This window comes from Nematolebias whitei, chromosome 19 (assembly GCF_014905685.2).
Source record: "Nematolebias whitei isolate Nwh7 chromosome 19, NemWhi1, whole genome shotgun sequence".
In the NCBI taxonomy this organism is placed as follows: Eukaryota; Metazoa; Chordata; class Actinopteri; order Cyprinodontiformes; family Rivulidae; genus Nematolebias; species Nematolebias whitei.
The window spans coordinates 39,875,082-39,890,131 of NC_056516.1; the positions used below are offsets into that span (position 1 = coordinate 39,875,082).

The window sequence follows — 15,050 nt, forward strand, 5'->3', positions numbered from 1 at the left end:
CAGCTCTGATTGGCTGCTGCTCTGAGCTCAGCTCTGATTGGCTGCTGGGACTCAGGTGACCTGCTCCTTCTCAAATGTTTCAGTGTGAAGACACAAAGTCTGACTGCAGCTGAGCAGCATGAAGGTAAAATGTTTTAAATCAATCTGAGGATGACAGAAAGGAGAGGTTCCACCTCAAACATAACATGGACCACGATGACTCATGGACCGGACCAGATCCTTGGAGGACCTAAAGGGACCGGACCTGCTGAGGATGTAACCGTCCTTACCTTGGAGCTGAGTTTGTTGTTCTGAGAGCCGTGAAAAGACACAATAAGAGAAACAAGTGAGAAAGGAGGAGAAAAAGGAGCTGAGGAGCTGCTGCTGGTCAGAAAGAGGTGTTTAACTCACCGATGTAACGAGCGCGCTCCTCTCTCCGCTCCCGGGCCAGTTTCTGTCTCTGCTCGGAGCTCATCGAGTCTGAGAGTAAAAACAAAACATCCAGCTGATGAAGACAGAACGAATCCTTCGGCTGCACAAGGTAAATATTAAAACAACAGACTGATGAAGACAGACTGAATCCTTCGGCTGCACAAGGTAAATATTAAAACAACCAGCTGATGAAGACAGACTGAATCCTTCGGCTGCACAAGGTAAAAATTAAAACAACCAGCTGATGAAGACAGACTGAATCCTTCGGCTGCACATGGTAAATATTAAAACAACAGACTGCTGAAGACAGACTGAATCCTTCGGCTGCACAAGGTAAATATTAAAACAACAGACTGCTGAAGACAATCTGAATCCTTCGGCTGCACAAGGTAAAAATTAAAACAACAGACTGCTGAAGACAGACTGAATCCTTTGGCTGCACAAGGTAAATATTAAAACAACAGACTGCTGAAGAAAGACTGAATCCTTCGGCTGCACAAGGTAAATATTAAAACAACAGACTGCTGATGACAGACTGAATCATTCGGCTGCACAAGGTAAATATTAAAACAACAAGCTGAAAATATCCTGATGCATGCTCAATAATCCAGGTAGAAACATCTAAGAAAGTTAAATCTGGTCCTTTGGACATTCAAAAAAACAAAACAAAAAATTTGTAGAAACGTTTCGTCTCTCATCCTGAGGACTTCCTCAGTCTGAGGTGCTGTATTCAGCTCAGTCTCTTAAATAGCACCTTCTCAGAGTGGATCAACCAGTTTTGCTGCTGACAACCAGAACCAGCTGATCACATGCTCAAGAAGGACCATCAGCCTAACAATGGATCATTAGCACCTGATGGCTGTTTACTGTTCACAGAGGGCTGAGTGATACTAGCAATCACAGCATTGTAAGAGGGGGACAGTTGAACCTGGAGGCTCCACCCCTGTTTAATGATGGACGGTTTCTTTTCACAAAGATGGCTTCCTATATAAAAGAGGAGTAAACGAGGCCATATATATATATATATATATGTAGATGAACATATGCTATGATATATTCATAAATTAAACGGATTCTTTCATTTTTCTGGACTGAATAATGTCGTGCATTGAATTATTAAAAACGTAACGTGAGACGTTAATTTTCTTTGACCCATCAAAATGAACGTGGTCATTTATTTACAGAATCAAGTTTAACATCACACATTTACATAAATTTGGCAAAATTGGAAAATAACAACATGGCTAATTTAGCAAGTTTTACAAGGAGGAAACAATACGGCGATTGTTTCCCTTGCTTCCAGCTGTACAACAGACATTTCTAAAATATCTGGAATGATTTCTAGCAGATAGAAGAGTTTAAAGATGGAAATTGAAGTTTAAGTTGAGAGAAAGGATGGATGAGGGAAATGTGTGTGTGTCGGCATCAGAACGGCACTCTCCGGTGAGTTCCCAGCTTCTTCCCCGGTACACTTAGGTGGTATAAATCAACTCTTTACCTGGAGGAGTCTCCACTGGTACAAAGTTCCATTTAACGCACCCTTTCAGCGTCTCCGTAGGAACAGCTGTGAATCGTCCGAAGTAGTGACGGTACTTGTTCGACACAAGTTCACCTCTTGGTGGACTTCACATGAGTGGAGTCCTTCAGAAGTTCCACTCAGAGGTGGAAGATGTCATAATCCCACAAGACTCGGAAGAACTCGGGATCATGCCTGGACTTCTGTTCTCCCCAGCACTGGAGCTGCAAACGACTGAAGCCGGAGCCTGAAGCGACTGAAGCTCTGCAAACTCTCCACCCGACTGGTTTGAACTAGGAAGTACCAACATTTAAAGAGTTCTATTTCCGGTTCACTTGGGAGGTTCCTGATTGGTCAAAATCGACCAGACAGGGTGTGTTTTTGTGACGTAAGAGGTCACTAGGAGTCAGAAAAACAGCAAGAATGTTATGGAACAGATTGAAAATGTTTTTCAGACAGACGAGAGGAATATTTAGGCGAGTTGGGGAAAACAGGTGCCAGCCTCTATATTTACGTCTGAGAGGATTTAAAACATGACAGTTCGTTCCAACAACTTGTTTTGCGTTTGACTCCAACCTTGGACCAACTTACACTGCTCATTCAAAGACAGAAAATCAGAAAATGCATAATTACTCTGTAACAGACCTTAACATGAATTCTACTTTGCATGAGGATTAAAAATCACTAATAATGTTTCACAGTTGATTAAAAGTGATTAGTTCACTTCAACATCTAAAAATGGTTTGAACTAAACACACTTTGATTATCAAACATTTGTAAAATAGTAATGATAATAGAAAAAGAGTGTTCTTTCAATTGATCAATTCAAGAAAGAAAGTCTCAGGATGGGTCAACCTGTATTTCTGGATTCAAATCAATGAAATGACAGTTTCTGGCCCATAAGGTCCTTAAGGTCAGGATTTGACCTCAGGCCTAGTTCACTACATATATATATATATATATATGTGTGTGTGTGTGTGTGTGTACATGAAAAAGCCACAGGCAAAGCAGAATACTCAAAACAGAAACAAGATCATCCATTTTGGTTGTGTGTGTTTTTCCAGCTCTTCTTCTTCTAATAGTGTTAGTGGTGGTTAGTAAAGAGCTTAATGTAACACTAGCACCACCAGCTGGTAAGGCGCGTTGACATTAATGATCCGCCCACTAAAGGGGAACTATGGGCACTGTGGAGACAGAAATAAACTGGTCCCACCGGAACCGGCCTTAATGAGCCCCAATAGGGTCCTACAGGAACCGGACCTGTGGATAAGGAGCTGTGGATATGGAAAATGAAGCGGCCCTACCGGTACCAGCCTAATAAGGCCCTATTTGGCCTGACCCAACCAGGACCTGTGGATAAGGGGCTGTGTCCAAGCAGCTGGGTCCTGTTCGTCCCTCCTTCCTGTTTTAAAGGGAGTGCCTCAAGGTCCTTACTAGGTCCTTTGTTGTTCACATTTTATATAAACAATCTGTGCGATAACTTGCCTGTTGCTAAATCTCATCTTTATGATGATGATAAGGTTGTTTATTGTTCCTTTTCTTCAGTTTCACAATCATTTAAACTGCTGCAATCTGCACTTGATTCTGTTCAGTCCCGTGTGGCTGGTCTTAAGCTGGTTCTGAAGGCAGAAAAATCAAAGGATATGCTATTTTCAAATGGTAAGTAGCTTCCACCTTTCCTCTCCAGCTTAAGTATTGAAGTTGTCTGGTGTTACAAATATTTAGGTTTGCTGATTGATGAGAATTTATCCTTTAAATCACTTCACCACTTGCTCTTGCTGAGGGCGGATGCATTTCCCCTCCTCTCCCTCTCTCCTTTGCTTTGCTGCTCTGTCCTCTCTGTGAAACTGCTTCTGAGCCTCTCTCTGTGTTTCTTCTGAACTGTAACTTTATGGATCTCACCGGAGGGAACTGGCTGATTATTACATCCTTATCAGAACTCCTATAGTGCCTCTGGGAGCGTCCTTGGACATTCTAACCACCCTCGTCGTCCCCCCCACCCCACGGAATGTTCTACGTCACCATGTGCTTGTATGTGTGGGTGTTTTTTCATTATCAGGGTCTTTCTTCTCAGCCAAGAAGAAAGGAATTCATTTTGCCTCCAATTTGCTCCATGTGACGTTCAACAGCCTGGATGTCTCCAACTTACTCAGCAAGATGGAGCGTCTACAGAGCGAGGTTTGTGCCCTGAAGCATACAGTGTCACGCCAAGTGGACGTTGAGGAGAAGTTGCGTGAGGTTACCACCACCATTGACCGCAGAGTCACGGCAATGGAACGACATTTGGTCCTTGGAGGTGGAGGATCCAGCAGTGTGAATACGCCTGTTCCAGGAATACCCAACGCCAGTGACTTGACATTGGCTGCGGACGGCTCCGAGGAGGTGGTAACATGCATGGATTCTGTTCGAACAAACTGTGTTATTGCTGATAATGCCGCTTTGGCCGTGAATGGGACCTACACCGACGATCCCAGGATTATTGGCGAGTCTGCGGTGAGTGATGACCGTAACCGAAGCTGTGCTGCAGATGCGCCCATCAGTTCGCCCACATGGAACTTGGTGGTGAAACAAGGGCGGCGTTTGAAAACTGAGAGCCATTCAGCTACATTAAAACGCCAAGCTAAACCTGAGCGTAAAAGACCAGCACCTATTATCGGTACTGGTGCTCAAAGCACCATAAAAGTGGTCAGAACGAAGCTTGTAACTGTTTTTGCAACTAGATTTATTCCAGATCTTGATGATGAGACACTAATGAACTATCTTAAAGGAAAACTTGGACGCGATGTTCAGTGCCGGCGTATTGTCACTGGGAACACCAGATATAGTTCTTTTAAAGTCAGTGTGGAGTGTGAGAACGTTGCAGAAGTGTACAACCCAGAGCTGTGGCCAGAGGGTTCGGTTGTGCGCCGTTACTATGAGCCACGGAATAAACCTACAACGTCCAAAGGGCTTGGGGTGATCACTTCCAGTGATGCCAAAGGGATGGATGCAACGGCTGCAGTGAATCCTTCATAGACTAATTAATGCGTGTTATTTCTTACAATTGCCGGGGACTGCGTGTCGGTAACACAGCTGGAGATAAAGCACGACGTCTGGTTGTGGATAGACTGTTGCAAAAATGTGATATCCTTTGTTTACAAGAGACCTTTTTATCAAAACAGGATTTGGGAAGTTTGAACTGTATTAATGACTGTTTCTGTGGAGCTGGTGAATCTACTGTGGATCTTTCTATGGGGATAGTGAGAGGACGCATCGCAGGAGGAGTAGCCATTCTATGGCACAAAAAGCTGGACCCAGTTCTTAATGTCATCAGAACTGGTGTTGACTGGTGTATTGCTGTACATTTAAAAGTTGAAAAAAAAAGAATTTGTTATTATTAATGTCTACACACCATACGAGTGTCCCCAGAATGAAGACATTTATTTGAATAGACTTGCTTTCTTGAACTCTTTCATTGATGACCATTATCTTACCTCTGTGTATGTAGTAGGTGATATGAATGCAGATATATCTGATGAATATTCCTCATTTGCTAAACATATGCATCAGTTTTGTGATGATAACAGTTTCATATTGTCCAGTCAGCAAATGCTACCTGCAGATAGCTATACTTATATAAGTGAAGCTTGGCATACAACGTCATGGCTTGACCATTGCATTAGCTCTGCTGATGCCCATGCTGTTGTAAAATCAATAGAAATATTATATGAGTATTCTATGTCAGATCATGTTCCATTTTTAATGATGCTGGATATTAAAAGTCTTCCAGAGTTCATATGGGGGGTAAATAGTGCCACCACAGTTAAATTCCAATGGTCCAGACTCTCTAAAGATGACCTATCAGTATATCATATGAAAACTGATTTTCTTTTAAGTAAAATAAGTCTTCCTCTTCAATCTATTATGTGCTCAGATGTTAATTGCAGTAATATATCTCACTGTATAGACCTTCATACTATGTATGATGGCATTGTGGGTGCTTTGAATGAGGCTACAAGATCATACTCTACATGTAGAAAGACTAATAACATTAGGCCAGGTTGGAATAAATATGTGTCAGGATACCATGCAGAAGCCAAACAGGCATATAAGATGTGGGTAGAAGCAGGTAGACCAAGAGATGGGACTCTCCTAGATTATAAAAAATTAACAAGTGCCAACTTTAAATATGCCATTCGATACATTTCCAAACGTGAGCAGAACATGAGAGCAGATTCCATGGCTGAAAAACTGCTTTGTAATAATACCATTGGCTTTTGGAATGATGTCCGAGCTTTAAACAGGTCTACTGCATTGCTCCCCAGTACCATTGAAGGCGTATCTGGGGCTGATAACATAGCAGAACTATGGAGACAGCATTATTCTACTTTATTTAACTGTGTAAAAAGTGAACCATATGGACTGGGAAATATTGCCAAGAGTGATGTGGTTCTAATAACCCCTAGTGAAGTCCAGCAGGCTATTGCGTACTTGTGTGAGAATAAGGCAACAGGTTCTGATAGCATTTCAGCAGAACATCTGAAATATGCCAGCCAAAAAGTGGCTGTGCTGCTTGCAATGTGTTTCTCTGGGTTTATGATCCATGGACAGTTGCCTGATTCCTTATTATCTATCACCCTTGTGCCGGTAATTAAGGACAAAACTAGCAAGGTTGGTAGCCTTAATAACTACAGACCTATAGCTTTAGCGAGTGTGATATCTAAAGTGTTTGAAAAAATCTTACTTGATCGTCTCAGTAAGTTTATTAGTACAACAGATAATCAATTTGGTTTTAAAGCCAAGTTGGGAACTGATTTCTGTATTTATGGCCTGAAAGAGGCAGCAAGAGCATATCTAAGAAAAAATTCATCTGTGTTAATTGGGTTTATTGATGCCTCTAAGGCTTTTGATCGTGTCAATCATTACAAGTTATTTGATAAATTAAAACAGAGAGGTGCTCCAGATATTATTATACGAATTTTAGTTTACTGGTATTCTAACCAGAAAATGCATGTAAAATGGGGCAATAACATCTCTGCCTGCTTTGGAGTGAGTAATGGTGTGCGTCAGGGTGGGCTTCTTTCGCCTGCCCTGTTTAACTTGTACATGGACGACCTGTCAAAAGAAATGAACCTCTGTAAAACTGGATGTATGATCGGTGATACCCTGGTTAATCACTTTATGTATGCTGATGACCTGGCTGTCCTCTCACCCAGCAGTGTTGGTTTTCAGCAGCTACTGAATATCTGCTCTGATTATGGGTTGAGATATGATGTGCAGTATAATGCTAAGAAAACTGTTGTGCTAATATGTAGGACTAAAGCAGACAAACAACTCTGTTTCCCAGATTTTTTTTTGTCAAGCCAAAAGTTAAATGTTTGTTTTAAAACAAAATATCTGGGTCACTACATCACAGACCAGCTCTGTGACGATGATGACATTTATCGGCAGTGTCGAATGTTGTACGCCCAGGCAAACATTCTGGGGAGGAAGTTTCACATGTGTACTGATGACGTAAAAATAAGTCTGTTTAAAGCTTATTGTACATCCTTGTATGCGGCTCCTTTGTGGTGTAAATTCAAAAAAGCTAGCATGCAGAAGCTTAAGGTTGCTTATAATGACTCCCTGAGAATTTTGCTTAAGAAACCAAGGTCCAGCAGTGCAAGTGAAATGTTTTGTAATGCGCATGTCAGATCGTTTCAGGCACTCATGAGAAATTTGATATACAAGTTTATGTGTCGTTTGTGCAGCTCCATGAACAGTCTTATTGTAATGTTTTCACATCCCTCTGTTAGTGCGCTAAGATATCAGTCAGCTCTGTGGAAACATTGGTATGCAAGTCTTTTATAAGATTTTATTTTTTTAAATCTTTCTTTTTTCTTTTCTTTTTTGTGTGTTGTGTGTCATGCTTTTGTGGACTACAAGTCTGATGAATAAAGTAATCAATCAATCAATCATGTGTCCAGTTTCACTGCTTGTTGTTCTGTCCAAACAGGTCTCACTTGTGAAGGAGTCTCCGAGGCCCAGTGTGATTCATCTGTCTAAATAAAGGTGGAATGAATGAATCTCGCATTGACAAACTGGGTTCTAAACTAAAACTTAAATTGGGATTCTTTTTTAGAAACAAAGTGTTTCTCACACCAAGTCAGAAGGCACCTGATTGTGTCGACCATCCTGCCATGTGGTACATGAGGTGGAACAAAATTATGTACACAAGGTCCCAGTTACACACAAAAATAGCAAAACATGTAAAGTGTAAAAAGAAACTGTAAATAACGATCTAAGATATAAACTAATGAACGCCAAACAGCACGCTAAAAGATCTAAGATATATGCTAAACACTAATAATGTCAAACAATACGGCGTAACAACAGCAGCCGAACATGAGTCTGTGGTGAGCAGATGATAGAAATGAACAGCAGCATGAGATAATCAGCAGCGCAGATAAGTCATGTATCACCAATTAAAGTAGCGTTACAGTGATTTTTTTAAGCCTCGCCCCTTCATGTAAACTTCCTCATGAGGGAGTTTTTCTTTCCACTGTCGCCTTCATGCTTGCTCAAGATGAGTTCAGCGATGCAGTTAAACTCAAAGCTGCTCCTCAGATAAATAAAGTTAAATTATTATTTTATACATGAATGTTTCTGTTCAGACCCTGAGACGATTCTGTTGTGACTTGGAGCTGAAGAAATAAGGTGAGCTGAACAAACGGGTTGTCTTACCAACCAAAATATAGAAACACACTTCAGGTAAAAAACATTCAGGTGCTGATTTTTGTTCCTTTGCTGCTGCTCGTTCACGTTCATGTTGGTCTGTGATTGACAGCCTGTTAGTCAGGTGGGAGGGGCTGTAGGCGGGACTTTCACATGGAAGGTACAGCCCCACATCCCAGTGCACAGACTCTGGCTCCAAAACTACACTGCAGCAGGTCTGAAGGTCCAACTGGGGAGCCCACTGCCTGATCCAGGATCAGAAGAGCCAGCACCAGGAGGTTCTGACATCAGATGTTGTCTGCAACAATAAAAGCTGCAGCTGAACTTCAGCTGCTTCAGACCTATGTTTGGTGTCCAATCGCAACATTAAAGCTGGGATTTCTGACAGAATCTGTGACGCCCGAAGGCATCACGCCAGCTCTACCTCGAGGTGCGTTCAGGATCTCTGTAAACGTCAGACCAGGACTGTTCCACGGCAGCGTGGAGCCCACAACGTCGGAAAATAAAAAAAACAAAAATCAGCATCACGGCGTGAGCTCACGGTAACTACGGTAACCAGGGTACCCATGGTAACGCCGCCCACATCCCGCCGCCTGTTTCACTGAAGCTGAGGAAGGTTCTGTAACAAACAGCTCAAATGTTCCTTTAGACGGATCCAGGTTCTGGTTCCACACCTCCTCATCAGATTCAATCAGGTTTACACAGGTTCTTCCAGAACCAGCAGTTCATCTGGTTTAGAAACATTTTACAGTCAGAACTTTAAAAGCAGCTTCAAACGTGAAGACCACGACCCAAACCGACCCGGTTCTGCCCACAGTACCTGATATAGAAATGATTATTTTAATGCTTTTATGTCAATCTATACCTATATTACACTTATTTAAACACACTTATACTCACTTTTGATGCAGCTTATCTGCTTATTCAGTCATTCCTGTGCTGCAGATGTGTTTTGGAGTAATCTGGGGGATGCTCTAACCAGAAGATTGGGCCCAATCTTAAGGTTACAGTGACCCAGGTTTTGAAGGATGAAGCCATCGCTCTGTTGCACAGACTGCTTTGAAGATGGGAAAACAGATTTAATTAAATCTGCCCTCCTGACAACCATCACTGCTCTCACGCGATCCGGTCAGGGAAGAAGGTATAAGAGGAAGTGTGACAGGCAACTTAATCTTCGGAAGTCCTGGTGTGGATCAGCCGCGCGCTGGTGCCATACGCCATTTTGATGTGATTCTTCTTTACCTGGGTCGAAAACGACTTCCCGGCCAGTGTCACGGTGAGAAGTTATTTCATATCAATTTGTGTGTTAAGAGTGTACGAGTGTACATGTTTTCTGCTTGGCTGTTTTCTGTGGCAGGTTAATAAATGACACTTATTTATCCTAGCAGTAACAGCCTCTGTGTTTTATTTTTTCCCTCTGGTCTGAATATCTGTGCCGACCGTTCACGAGCCCTTTTGATATAGAATTTCATAATACATTTTTGGCGACGAGGATGGGATGTTAAGAATTTAAATAAATAATTCTGAACGGCTGCACCATATTCAAACGAGGGAAAAAAAAAAAGTGTTGAGAGAAATGTTGATGCGAGTTGCATAGTTGTGCCGGGTTGGAAGAGTCATCCAACCCTAGCTTTGTGTTTAAGAGGTGGAGGGGACGCCCGAGCCTTTGTGTGAGAGTTTTAAAACAGAGAAAAAAGTTGATTCAGACGCCTGAGGAGGCGTGAGCTGAACGGAGAAAAAGTTGTACCAGGATGGGAAGAAGTCCCATCCCAGTTGTTTTTGTTGTTTTTGAAGAGGTGTGAAGAAGCCCATCTTAGTTATTAGAACAATTTTTCTGCAAGCAGATAGTCCGAGTGATGTTTTGACCACTTTTGCAGGCAATAGAGGTCAGAAAAGATGGCACCAGTGACAGGACTTCAGCATAAAATCAGAAAATGCAATTACAGGCTCAATGGAGTAAACAAGAATGTGAGGACCGCCTGCTTGTTGAATGGACGGCTCGGTGCTCAGTTTGTGAGAATGAGCAGTGTAGCTGACGGGGCGGTGGAGCAGGTGTCCCGGTTGCGAGGAAAATTTGAGAGAAAGAAAGAGAAATGTGTTGAGGAAGTCCTGGTGTGGATCAGCCGCGCGCTGGTGCCACACGCCATTTTGATGTGATTCTTCTTTACCTGGGTCGAAAACGACTTCCCGGCCAGTGTCACGGTGAGAAGTTATTTCATATCATTTTGTGTGTTAAGAGTGTACGAGTGTACATGCTTTTTGCTTGGCTGTTTTCTGTGGCAGGTTAATAAAGGACACTTATTACTCCTAGCAGTAACAGCCTCTGGTGTTTTTATTTTTTCCATCTGGTCTGAATATCTGTGCCGACCGTTCACGAGCCCTTTTGATAAAGAATTTCATAATACAGTACCTTTCTTGGGCTGGGGGCTGCTGCTGGAGCCGGGGGTGGAGGGTCGGCCGTCGGTCCTCGAGGAGACTTCTGTCTTTGAGGGGGTCTCTGTTTTAGGAGACAGGTCTGAGACGGCCGAGTCATCTGGACTCAGAAGGTCTTTCCCTGGAACCTGGTCCTGGTTCTGGATGGACCGAGAGTCCAGCTGCAGGGGAAGAGCTGCAACAGAAAACACAGAAATCAGAGTTTACGCCTGACCTGATCCAGGTCCAGACCATCCAGGGTTCTGGAGCAGAACTTCTCCAGACCTCCTGAAGGTCTCCCAGAGCGTTACTTTGGACTTCGGCTGTTCTCGGTCTTCAGGACCATGACTGGTTTCATCTTGTCGTGTCTCAGCTGATCTGGACTTGTGAAGTCCACCTGCAGCAGGTGAGACATTTACTGTCCTCCATCATCTCCAGAACCACAAAGTCCCACACAGGAACACCCGAGTCCTCAGCATTCATTCAGCTGCTTTAGCTGTTCATAAATCAAAACGTTCGGCTTCTCCAGGTGACTTTGACTTTTGTAACTTTGATACTTTTCAACATTTTTTACTTTTTTGTTTTAATTTATATGAGATGATTTTAAGTTTGAGCTGCGTTCAGCTTTTCCTCGTGTTAGCTTTTAGCTAAGGGTTCATTGTTTGAATGACGTGGACCACCAGGTTCTGGTTCTGGTTCTGGTTCTAGTTCTGGGATCATAAACTGAATCTCAGGGCAGATGGAGACGGATGCTGTGAGGTCAGGAGAAGGAGGAAGAGGAGGAGAGAAGGAGGAGCCGGATGAAGAGGTGATGGTTCTCCTGGTCCAGCTGATGGAGCAGGAGGTTCTCCTCAGGCCCGTCCAAATGCTCAGGGAACCTCCTGAACATCTCCAGACCTTCAGAGGAGGACAGACAGCTGATCCAGCAGGAGGTCCAGCACCAGGATGTTGGAAACTGGATCAGAACAGAACTTTAACCTGGAGGAACAAACCCAAACCAAACGGGTCGGGTCATGGTCCTGCAGAACTGACCCAACAGTGTCTGAAACCTCAAAGAGCAGCCATGACGGACCACTGTCTTTACCTCAACCAGAACCAGAACCAGAACCTTAACCAGAGCCTCAAGCAGGACCAGGAGGAGGTTCCTGTGGGTCGGCTGCAGCCTGAGCCCAAAGGATCTGAAATGGGTCTCTTCATCTTACTGGTTCGTCCACAGGCTGGTTCTGGTTTCTTTGGACCCAGAACAGAAGTGGGTCGAGCCCGCAGCAGAACCCACATCCGGTCAACAAGTTCATCAGGAACACAAGTTCAGCTCGTCCTCCTCCCTCGGCCCCGAGCTATTCTTAGCTGTGAGCAGAACCTGGGCCATAAAAGGTTCTGTCCGCTGCCGAGCGGGTCGGGTCGACAACAGGCTCCGGCTCCGATCCGTTAAAAACGGATCAGGTGATCAGAATCTGAGCTGCAGAACAGAAATCTGATCAGAACCGCTTTAACGGATCACAGGAAGCTGCGCCTCATTTCATGAAGAGGTTAACATGTGTGAACGCACACGCGTGTTCTGTGCCCCTGTGCTGAGCGGGGCATGCTGGATCTGGGTCAGACCGTCAGGAATCTGTGGCATGTTTCTGCTGAGGAGCTGCTCAGACAGGAACTCTGGTTGACCCAAAAACAGGCTCGCATTACCCGCCACACCTCCACACACACTCACACACACACACACACACACACACACACACACACACTCACACACACACACACACACTCACACACACTCACACACACACACACACACACTCACACACACACACACACACACTCACACACACACACACACACACTCACACCACGCCTGAGGGAATGGCCGAGGAAACCCATTCCTGAGTCTAAAAGCAGCCTCCATGTTTCTGCGTCAGAACGACGCCGGGTCCACGGGTCTGACCCATCAAGTCTGACCCATCAAGTCTGACCCGCCGGGTCTGACCCGGTTCTCCTTCACAATATTTTTTAAGCTACAGAACCTTCAGAACTTCTCCTGACAGGTCACAGAACCAACAGCTGAACCAAACATGACTCAGCTGTTGGTTCTGTTCCTCTGGTCACCAGCAGCTCACTCATGGATCAGAAGGTCAAAGGTCACAGTGGAAATGGGAGGAGCCACGGTGCGTTTCATTTCCTCTATTCATGACGTCACTATGACATCACTTCCTGCTGTGTAAAGGTTCCTCTTTATGATCCAACAAGTTCTTCTACATTTTTCACATCAGAACCTTTAAGAAACTTTGAGCCTGTTTATTGGACCAGTACTGACCAGAACCGGTGCCGGACACCAGCCCAGCTGCAGAAGACCAACCTGTTGAGCAGACCAGACAAACGACGACCCAAAGAAACCATCAGAAGTTCAGAACCTCCTCGACCCGACCATCAGATCCTGCAGAGTACTGAAGACTGGGTCGGGCTGAATGGGTCCACTTCCACAGAACCAGAACAAAGAGTCAGAGCTGAACGTTTCACTCGTTTGTCCTGAAAACTAGATTCAACAAGTTCTCCGCCCAACAGAACCCAAGCAGCAACCGGGCCCAAAGTACTGCCTACAACCAACAGGACCAGGGTCCAAACCGGATCAGGGTCGTTAACATCATGAAGGGTAACACGATAATGTTCTTCATCCATGATGGAAACAGGGTCAGAACCCAGAACTCCAGAACCTGCAGTGTCCCTGAGCTGGAACCACTTTTGGTTCTGTAAATAGTGACCCGGTGGGTCATGATTCTTGTTTGTGCCGGGTTCTGTTCTTGAGAACCCGGATCGAGTCTGACTTTCTGGGTTCCAGGAACATCAGCTCGGGCCGGAGGCTCATGGGCCCAAAGGGAGTCCAGTTCTCATGACGGTTCCCACAGAGACCAGAACTCCAGACAGAGGTTCTGACTGCAGGAAGACGTCAGCCCAGAGACACGACGGAGACCTGACCCGAGGTTCAACTCCCTCAGAGACGTCCCACAGGACGAGACACGTCTCTGTGAAGGACACTGTGTCGGTTCTGTTGTTTCCAGCGGGTCTTTGAACGCCTCACGTCCTGTTAGCTGGACTCCTCGGTTCTGTCCCTTCAGGTTCTGCAGAAAAGCAGCGGTGGCACCGCGGTCAGGACGGGTGGGGAGTCTAACAAAGTTCTGACCCAGGATGGGTGACAGAACCGGTCCGATTCCATAAACCTGATCCACAAGTCCTCCTTCAGGGATCAGATCTTCACTTCCTGACACCCCGAGGAACAAAAAACTCTAAATCCAGTTTCCTTCTGCTAAACAAGACCGGGATCTGTTGACAGAGCCACACGCAGAAACAAACAAATAAACAGTCAACAAACAAATGAAATGTAAACAAACAAATGAAATGTAAACAAATAAGAAAAGACTGTCAACAATATCAACTGTAAACAAACTGTAACCAAATTAAATAAACTGCAAAACAAATGTAAACAAACTGTAAATAAGCATGAAATAACCTGTAAACAAACAAACAAACTGTAAACAAATAAATAAAATGTAGCTAAACAAAATGTAAACAAATTAAATAAACGGTAAATAAACTGTAATCAAAAACAGTAAACAAATAAAATGAAGAAAAAAAAACACAAATAACATATAAGTAAACAAACAAATAAACTGTAAACAAACTAAGTGTAAACAAATAACATCAACAGCAAACAAACAACATGTAAACAAATAAATAAACTGTAAACAAACAAAATAAACTGTAAACAAATAAATGTAAACAAACAACAAATAACATGTAAACAAACCAACAAACAAACTGCAAACAAACAAACAAACTGTAAAAAATATAATAAACTGTAAACAAACAAACTGTAAACAAATAAACTAAACTAGAAACAAACAAACTGTAAACAAATAAACTAAACTGTAAACAAATAAACTGTAAACAAATAAACTAAACTGTAAACAAATAAACTAAAATAGAAACAAACAAACTGTAAACAAACAAACTCAACTAGAAACAAACA

The 15,050-nt window shown here is 43.5% G+C and overlaps 1 protein-coding gene across 1 annotated transcript in view; it reads right to left on the minus strand.

Moving 5' to 3' along the window:
- LOC119425634 (MAP7 domain-containing protein 1) overlaps positions 1-15,050 on the minus strand; it is a gene marked incomplete at its 3' end in the record, with an annotated part of 36,507 nt that overhangs the window by 18,966 nt on the left and 2,491 nt on the right. The window contains 3 exon segments of the mRNA XM_037693170.1: positions 270-290; positions 391-459; positions 11,031-11,228. Coding sequence (XP_037549098.1) covers positions 270-290; positions 391-459; positions 11,031-11,228 — 288 coding nt within the window.